A 9513-nucleotide genomic window follows, 5' to 3' on the forward strand; every position below is an offset into this window, starting at 1 on the left:
TAGTATTTAATGCTTATTAAATATTGTATATGTACTCTCTTGTGTTGTCAGATTCATTCTCCTTGATTTTTGGGTATAAATAAGTACGAGTGTTGACTCTTTTGAATAACTGCTCGTGCCTCTACTTGTACCTCTGCTCGTATCAATTGCAACTCGTGCCTCTTTGCCAATCATCAATCTTTGACCAGCCTTCGTGTCATAACACGTCACCTTCCAATCACTTCAATATGTAAACTCAATTTTCCCAGTACACATAGTCCCCCCACTTTCCATTTATTCATCAATTGAATATTTGGGAAGTGGATTTTATTAAAGCATGAATATATGCCGCCATTAATGCTACGATAGAATCGACGCTTCAATTGTCACTTCCATTTAATGCTTATCACACGTGGCACCCTTTTATTGGCTCTGCAACTTTGCAGCGCTTTTTAAAGCTTTTTTTATGGCTTCACTAATCACGAAGCGACAGTTCTCATTATGACCTTTCCAGCATTGCACCTTTTCCTTTGACAGTTGCTTCTTAGTATAAATATAGTTTTCGTCTTTATCCTTATCACATAAAGTTTTCTGAATATTCAATTCTTGAATTTTTGTTTGCTTCTTCCTCGTACTATCATGTCTTCATCAAACCCTAACCCTAGAAGAGTCCCCATAGTTGATAACTTTCCTCTTGCCCCTAGCAGGAGTAGAAGAGGAGGTAGACTTCGTAATTTAGGGTCTTCTTCTATACGTGGTTCTTCTCTTCCTTCATCTAGTTCCAGTCCTTCTTTTAGAACCAGAGGTTATTTCTCACAAAGATTTTCTTCCAGGGGTAAAGAACCCGTTGAACCTGTTCGTGAACCTACAGTAGAAGAAATAGTTCCTGCGGAACTATCTTACTACAATGATAGGGAATCTCTTAGAAATCAAGTATCCTCTTTAGATCGTGTTGATATCTATCCAACTCAGATCACAGAGGGTCTGATTTCTTTAGTTCGTAAAGACTGTCATTGGAGTCATGACTTCCCTATCATAATTCCCAACGCGAATCAAAGAATCACCTCTTATTTAATTGGATTTTCCTTTGTTTATACATACCCTTTCACATTAGGATTCAAACCTGCTATTGATCCTGTTATTCTCGAATTCTGTCTTTTTTCAATATTTGCTTAAGTCAAATTGGCCCTTTAGTATGGAGGGTTGTTGCCTGTTTGAGGCACTTGACTAACATGGTCGGTGTGCCTTTCACTTTTGCTCATTTAATTCACCTTTACTCTCCCAGATTTTTCCGCCAAGGTGTTTTTACTTTAGTAGCAAGGAGCAAGAGAGTTCTGGTTAGTCCAGAAGATGACAGAGACTGTGGTTGGTACGCCACGTTTGTTGCTGTCCCCACTGTTGGTTTAGTGGGTGATTAAAATGTTCCCTTCCCTGAGAAGTGAAATTTTGCACATGAGTTTTATTTTTTAATAACTTTCTCGTACCTTTTTTTAAATTTTGATAATCATTATTCTCATTTTCCTTTTCTTTTTCAGCAACCATGGGAATTGTTGAGGAAATTCCCAATTTCCATGGTTGGGCAGGAAAGTTATTGAATACAACCCCAATGGAGGGTAAATCTTGGAAGAATCTTTCCCAACGATTTGGTTGGAAAGTGAAAACTCATGGTAAGAGTTTTTTTTATTTTTTATTTAACTCTTTATTGTTTTTTCCAGAACTTATTTTAATCCTTCTTTTTATCAGGATTTGCTGTCCGAGGGATTAGTGCCAAGGCGGTCGTGTCTTCCCATATTTCTTTGGAAAGAGCCCAATAGATAATCTTAGGTTCTTCATCGAAAAAGAAAGCTGCTAGTGACCAAGACTCCGAAGAAGAGGAAAATGGGGGTTCCTTGGTAAAAAGGCCACGAGCTCGTAGGCGAATCATTTCTGATGATGAAGCATCCCCCCTCGTTCTACTCCTCTTACCGAGTCTATTGAAGCCCCGATGATGATCCCTGATGATGAAGTTCTCGTTGCTGCTCATGATTCAGTTGAGCAACTTTTTAACCGCGGGTTTGGTGGTGAAAATTTAGGTCCGATTTCAGATGAAGCACCTCTTGCTTCTTTTTCTACTCCCGTTCCTGTCATTCCTCCTTTGCCGATCGTGGCTGTTACCGTTCCTCCCCAGGCTATTATGACTGCTTCCACACCCTTGACTACTCCTCCTTCAACTGCTCCTTACACAGAAGTTGGTTCTTCAAGTAGGAGTGGTGCTATAAGGCGAGTTACCATTGAAGTCCTCGCTGAAGGTAACCTTTTAAGGAAATCAGGTCAAGCTGATGTGTGGCTAAAGCCTTTGATTGGTCCAGTTGAGAGAGCTAAGCTTGATAGCCATAGTTCTATGACCTTGATGAATGATACAGTGCATGCTTCTTTAAAGGTATTCCTTTTTCAAGCTTTACTTTGACATTTTCCTATCTTCAGGATTCTCATTTTTCCCCTTTTTTTAGGTTAATCTAATTGGCACGGAGATAATGAAAATGGTTACCCTCTTAGAGAAATTAATGCGTGACTACCAAGTGGAGGTGGATAATTGGAAGGAACAGTGTGAAAGTATTCAGATCGACGTGGAAACTTTAGAAGAAAGTAAAAGTACCTTAGAGCAGCAGGTACGGGCTTTGACTTCAGAGTTGACAGTTGAAAAAGCTTCTTCAAATTGAGTAGATAAGGAAAAGGCTCGTCTGGAAACCTCTTTTTTCGAGCAATTGTCCAAGGCAAGTGAAGAAATTAGAGAGTTGAGGGCTCTCTTAGGTGAAAAAGAAGCATATGCTGGTGAACTCGTGCAGAATTTGACTCAAATTCAAGAAGACTTCCGGGTATCTTCTGATAAGCTTTGTTCTTTAGAAAATTCCCACACTTCTCTTCAAGCTTCTTATGAATCTGCCTTGGATGAAAATGAAAAGTTAAGAAATGAAATTGTTGACTGGGAAAGAGATTACGAGATCCTTGAAGATAAAAGTGTCATTGCAGTGAGTTGGGCATTTTTAAATTCTCGCCATGATACCCTCGTTGAAGTTAGTCAGGAGAATTTTAACTTGGAATCTGAGTTAGCCAAGATCAAAGAGACTATTGATAAGACTCAGCAAAACCAAGATTTTTCTTCTCCCGTGGCTGAAGTTTCTGAAAATGTTGAAGATGATACGGGTATGCCCACTCCTTCAAGTCAAGTTGAGCTTGCTGTTGTTGATGTCCCTACTTCAGTTCCTTCATCTTCTCAGTGAAAATATATATTGTTTGAATTCCTTTGTGTTTTTTTTCTTTTGGTGGTATGTGATTGTGACCCTTGGTCTTTTTAAGGGTTTGTTGAAAACGTTAAGTCCTCAGACCTTTTATGGGGCACTTTGTATAAACAACTTTTGGTTTATGACTAAGTTCATACTTAGTCTAAATTTGTTAATATTAAGAAGTTTTCGTTGCTGTTTGAACTTCTGTTTTGTTTATTCTTGCCTTTATTTTTAAGGACTTACTGAATAACTTGCATTTTTATTTTTCAAAAATGCTTCTGTTAACTTCATGAATACTTGAATTAATCATAAATTTTATAAAAGAGGGCCCTTTTATATTTGACATTTAATGAAGAAGACGTCTCAACTTCATAATGGTGTTAATGTACGATAAAATAAATAGGAATACACATGTTTTTTGGAATAACTTTGACAAGTCTTTATTTGAACTTTGTCAAGTTTTAAATAACACTTTACATGTATTTAAATTACTTCTATAACTTTCTCGTAACTGTTTTCCTTACAACAGATTTCAAACAAGAGTAATGAATATAAGGTTTTTACTTATAACCCGTTTCAGTACATTGCCTTTACCCTAACTATGATAAGGTTTTTCTTTGGCCTTAGCTCATGACTTTGCTCTGCACTTGACTCACTCAATGAGTAAACTTCTCAGGCTTGATCTTTGATTATTTTCTAATCTTCTTTGCCTTCTTTATACACATGTCTATGTATATTATATAGTCCCTCAAGTGTTTAAGCTTTGAAGTATGAAATCTCGAGCACTTGATTATTCCTCTCATTTGGTCCTTTCCCTGAAAAGAAAAAACACACAAAACTTGGAGGTGCGATTATAGATGAAGAATGCTTAACCCGTCTGAATATCTATCAGAATAGTTGTAACCCTAGATCGGGAATTTTAATTTATTCCACGTGCCTTGCAGGTCGTGATTCATCATTTAGTATGGGTTAGTTTTTTGCCTATCATCTAAAATCGTTAGTAAAATTTTAACAATTCAAAAATAAAATTTTAAAATATGGATACCTGACCATGGGTATTCCTTAGAAATAGTATCTCTTCAGGTGAACGACATTCCAGTGTGAAGGTAGTATCTTACCATCCATCGTTTCCAGCTCGTATGCTCCTTTTCCTGCGATACCATGAATCCTGTAGGGTCCTTCCCAGGTTGGACTCAATTTTCCTGCATTAGCCGCCTTCGTAGATTGAAAAACTTTTTTGAGCACGAAATCCCCAATCTTGAAGTATCTTAGACGCGCTTTTAGATTGTAGTATCGTTCCATGACCTGCTTTTGTGCTGCCATTCTTATTAATGTAGCTTCCCTTTTTCCTTCAAGTAGATCATGGTTTATGCACATTTCTTCATCATTGTATTCTTCTGATGCTTGTGTAAACCTCGTACTTGGCTCTCCTATTTCAACTAGAATTAAGGCTTCAGCTCCATAAACCAATGAGAATAGTGTTTCTCCCGTACTTGTTGTTGTTGTTGTTGTGCGGTATACCCATAAAACATCAAGTAGCAATTCTGGACAATTACATTTGGATTCCTCCAAACGCTTCTTTAAATTGTTGATAATGACTTTGTTTGTTGACTCAGCTTGTCCATTACCCACCGGATGATAAGGTGCGGATGTAATCCTTTTGATCTGCCAACTTTGAAAAAACTCTGGGATTTGTGCGCCTATAAATTGAGGTCTATTATCACACACGATTTCCTTTGGCACACCGAATCGACATATGATATTTTGCCAAATGAAATCTCTAACTTCTTTTCTCGTACATGTTTGAATGTTCCTACTTCCACCCATTTAGTAAAATAGTCAGTGAGTACAAGCAAGAATTTTACCTATCCTTTTGCTTGTGGTAGTGGTCCTACGATATCCATCCCCCATTTCATAAATGGCCACGGTGCAATAACCGAATGTAACAACTCCGCAGGTCTATGCATGTTATTACCATATCTTTGGCATTTATCATATTTAGCCACGAAATTTTCCGCTTCTTCTTCCATTTTAAGCCAATAATGACCTGGCCTAATCATGGTTCTTACCAATGATCTTCGTCCGGCATGATTCCCACAATGCCCTTCGTGTATTTCTCTCATTACATATTCCGTCTGTGAAGGCTCGAGGCACCTTGCTAAGGGACCACCGAACATTTTTCGATAAAGATTGCCTTGCTTTAAACAATATTGAGCAGCCTTTTTTCGAAGCACGTGAGCTTTTTTCTTGTCTTTAGGGACGGTTCCATACTGCAAAAAAAGAAACAATCTCATTCCTCCAATTCCAGGTTAAGTTATTAAAATTTACCTCATTTTTGTCTGGATCAAGTACTGAATGAAACAAATGAATTACTTTCATTGCTTGCCACGTCTGCTGCAGATGCGAGATTGGCTAGGGCGTCCGCCTCGACATTTTCATCTCTTGGTATTTGCATAACTTTCCAAATTTGGAATTGCCTGATCAGATCCCGTACCTTCTCTAAGTACTGCTGCATCCGTGCTTCCCTGGCCGTATAAGTCCCCAGCATTTGATTAACTACGAGCTTCGAATCGCTTTTGATTACAATCTGATTAATGCCGAGTTCTCGCGCTAGTTCTAAACCTGCAATCACAGCTTCATACTCTGTCTCATTGTTAGTTATAGAATGACATTTAATGGCTTGTCGAATGGTTTCACCCGTAGGTGGTACCAAAATAATTCCTAAGTCTGCACCCTTCACATTAGATGAACCATCAGTAAATAAAGTCCAAATTCCCGGATTAGATTCGTTGAACACCTGTAATTCTTTTTCTGCTTCCAATTGCATTCCTTGGCTAAAATCAGCCACAAAATTTGCTAACACTTGAGATTTTATCGTGGTTCTAGGCTGGTATGTGATGTCATATTCACTTAATTCTATAGCCCATTTGGCTAACCTACCTAACAACTCATGCTTGTGTAATATATTGCGTAATGGATAAGCAGTTACTACAGCAATAGGGTGACATTGAAAATAAGGCCTTAATTTTCTAAATGACATGATTAATGCAAGTGCAAGATTTTATAATTGAGGATACCACGTCTCCGTATCTAATAAAGTTTTGCTGACATAATAAATCGGAGATTGTTTACCTTGATCTTCATGAACTAACACAGCACTTACCGCTACTTCGGAGACAGCAAGGTAGATGAGCAATCTTTTCCCAACTTTTGGTTTTGCGAGCAACGGTGGATTTGATAAGTATGTATTCAAATTTTTGAGTGCATGTTGACATTCCTCAGCCCATTAGAGCTGATCTTGCTTTTTAAGAGCTGAAAAGAATTTAAAGCATCTTTTTGATGATTTGGAAATGAATCTCCCCAAGGCTGCAATTCTTCCTATCAACCTCTGCACTTCTTTTTTACTTATAAGCATGTCAGGGATCTCTTCAATGGCTTTAATCTGTGCGGGATTCACTTTAATACCACGGTTAGAAACAAGAAAACCCAAAAACTTACCTGATGCAACACCAACTGCACATTTCTCAGGATTTAATTTCATATTGAATTTTCGCAAGATCTTAAACGTATCAGACAAGTGTGATATATGATCCCCTGAGTGTTAGGTTTTAACGAGCATATCGTCTATATAGACCTCCAGAGTTTTTCCCAAATGTTCTTGAAACATTTTGGTCACTAGTCTTTGATATGTTGCACCAGCATTTTTGAGACCAAAAGGCATTACTTTATCACAATAAGTCCCCCTGTCTGTTATAAATGAAGTTTTCTCTTCATCTGTAGGATCCATTTTGATCTGGTTGTATCCTGGATACGCATCTAAAAAGCTTAACAACTCATGTTCTGCAGTAGCATCAATTAGTTGATCTATATGTGGTAATGGAAAAGAATCTTTAGGACAAGCTTTGTTAAGGTCTGTGTAATCTACACAAACACGCCATTTACCATTCTTTTTTGGTACCACAACAGTATTGGTTAACCAGTTAGGATACTTTACCTCGCGCATAGACCTAATTTTTAGTAATTTTTGGACCTCATCTTGAATCACCTGATTTTTGAAAGTTCCTTGCTTTCTCTTCTTTTGTTTGACAGGTGGATATGATGGGTCTTCATTTAATTTGTGAGTCATTAACTCCGGTGGTATTCCTGTCATATCAGAATGGGACCAAGCAAAACAATCCACATTAGTTTTCAAAAATTCAATCAACTTACCTTTCATGTCCTGGCTTAGATTGCCCCTACGTAGACTTTCCTTTCATGCCATTGTGTGAATAACATTACAACCTCCAGTTCTTCAAATGTTGTTTTGATATTTTCGTTTTACTCTGGTTCTTGAATGGCATCAGGCCTTGAGTCCACATCTGTTCGCCCTTGTTCAGTTGAGGTTTGTGTTGTGCTACCCTCAACTGGATTCTGTAACTGCTATTTTTCTTCGTTTCTCGTACTTGAATCTATTACAGAGTTGATGCTCCTGGATGTCTATTGATCCCCACGGATTTGACATACTCCCCATGGTGATGGAAATTTAATTACTTGGTGTAAGGTCGACGGAATGACATCCATCTCGTGAATCCATGGTCTTCCGAGAATCATATTGTAAGTCATCTCCATATCTACCACCTGAAACTTTGTATCTTTGACAACTCCTTCTGTGAATGTAGCAAGTATTACCTCCCCTTTTGTCACGACGCTGGAATTGTCAAATCCAGACAAAGTATGCGCCTTTGGTACTAATTTATCTTCAGCTTGCATCTCGCACAGTACTCTTAGCAGAATAATGTTCACGGAACTTCCTGGATCAATCAAAACTCGTTTCACATTAGTATCATATACAAGTAGAGATATTACTAGTGCATCGTTATGTGGTGATAATATGACATCCGCATCTACATCATCAAACGTAATACTTTCTTCTTCTAAGGCATGTTGCACCCACTTCCCGTGGGTAATTGTGACTTTGGAAATTTTATTGGCTGCTGTGTATATCACACTATTGATGTCTTCACCTCCGCTTATAACATTAACGGTCCTTTTGGGAGAAGGTGGTTTAGGGGGCTCCTGCCTATTCTTCATGTATATTTGCTTACCTCTCTCACTGAATAATTCAGTGAGATACCCTTGCTTTAATAGATGATCAACTTCACCTTGTAGAAACCTGCAGTCTGCTATTTTATGCCCGTGATCGTTGTGAAATTCGCACCAGTGATCAGGATTGCGCCTGTTTGGATTCGATCTCATTTCTTTTGGCCACCACACTTTATCACCCATGATTCTTAAAACAACTACGAGCTCAGAAGTGCTTACATTAAAATTATAACCACCAAATCTTGCCTTCAAGTTTCTATCATTATCTCGTGACTCTCGCGTGTTTCGGTCATTTCCAAATCTTGATGACGAGCCCAACTCTCTATTCCTCGACCTATGATCATACCTGGGATTGTCGTGTTTTGACCGTGAATCTTTTCCCTCTAGGACCATATATGGTTCGTACATATTTTTACCGGATCTTTTTTCGGTTTCCGCCCATATGGAACTTACCTTTTCTTCTTTTTGAGATCGTGAAATAATATCCTCCTATATCCTTAGCGTCGTGCTATACCTGTTGTAAACATTATTCCACGTTGTGGCGGGGAATTCACGAAGACTTTCCTTGAGTCGCCTCATGGCTTCTGAACTTTTTTCATTCAAATTACTAGTGAAGGATATAGCTGTCCAATTGTCAGGTACACGCGGTAACGTCATCCTTTCACGCTGGAACCTATCCATGAACTCTCTAAGAAACTCTGAGTCCCCTTGCTTAATCTTGAAAACATCTTCCATTCTTTTTTCGACTTTTTGAGATCCATAGTGTGCTTTGATAAATGAATCTGCAAGCTCAGCAAAAGAATTTATGGAATTTTCGGGTAAAAGAGAATACCATGTTAATGCTCCCTTAGAGAGTGTTTCACCAAATTTTTTGACCAATACTGATTCAATTTCTTGTTTGGCCAAGTCGTTGCCTTTTACGCCTGTTATAAATGTAGTCACGTGATCTCGTGGATCAGTTGTTCCATCGTATTTTGGAATATCGGGTACTTTTTTCTTTGGAATTGGGAGGGGAGCAGCACTTGGCTTCCAAGGTTGTTGTGAATATTTATCCATATCTATCCCTTTGGTTACGGGCGGTACTCTAGGTATTTGCTCTATGTGGTCACTTTGCTCCTTGAGCTGTTTCTGCAATGTTAGTACTAAATTTTATAAATCAGAATTGACTAAGTTACCTGCTTCTCCTTCT

The 9513-nt window shown here is 38.3% G+C and overlaps 2 protein-coding genes across 2 annotated transcripts; both read right to left on the reverse strand.

Moving 5' to 3' along the window:
• Window positions 1-5107: 5107 nt before the first annotated feature.
• Window positions 5108-7458, reverse strand: LOC138869198 (uncharacterized). Its single transcript, XM_070146796.1, has 5 exons — window positions 7452-7458; window positions 6939-7106; window positions 6741-6836; window positions 5737-6182; window positions 5108-5512 (listed from the first exon to the last, which is right to left on the reverse strand). Exons 1-5 carry the CDS (start codon window positions 7456-7458, stop codon window positions 5108-5110), a joined length of 1122 nt encoding a protein of 373 aa, XP_070002897.1.
• Window positions 7459-7718: 260 nt separating this feature from the next.
• LOC138869199 (uncharacterized) lies at window positions 7719-8507 on the reverse strand. The gene has a single exon (XM_070146797.1). The coding sequence runs from the start codon at window positions 8505-8507 to the stop codon at window positions 7719-7721; it is 789 nt and encodes a 262-aa protein (XP_070002898.1).
• Between the last annotated feature and the right edge of the window lie 1006 nt (window positions 8508-9513).

This window comes from Nicotiana sylvestris, chromosome 5 (assembly GCF_000393655.2).
Source record: "Nicotiana sylvestris chromosome 5, ASM39365v2, whole genome shotgun sequence".
Taxonomy (NCBI): domain Eukaryota; kingdom Viridiplantae; phylum Streptophyta; class Magnoliopsida; order Solanales; family Solanaceae; genus Nicotiana; species Nicotiana sylvestris.

What these genes read in the sequence shown, in the direction of transcription:
- LOC138869198 (XM_070146796.1), bottom strand. An exon ending in TTTTGGTCTCAAAAATGCTG is followed by an intron (nt 6,837 to 6,938) that starts GTGCAACATATC and finishes CCTAACACTCAG; the next exon opens with GGGATCATATATCACACTTG. An exon ending in TGCAGTTGGTGTTGCATCAG is followed by an intron (nt 6,183 to 6,740) that starts GTAAGTTTTTGG and finishes ATGAGTTGTTAG; the next exon opens with GTAGGTTAGCCAAATGGGCT.
- LOC138869199 (XM_070146797.1), bottom strand. Translation starts at nt 8,507, where the DNA reads ATGGGTGATAAAGTGTGGTGGCCAAAAGAAATGAGATCGAATCCAAAC.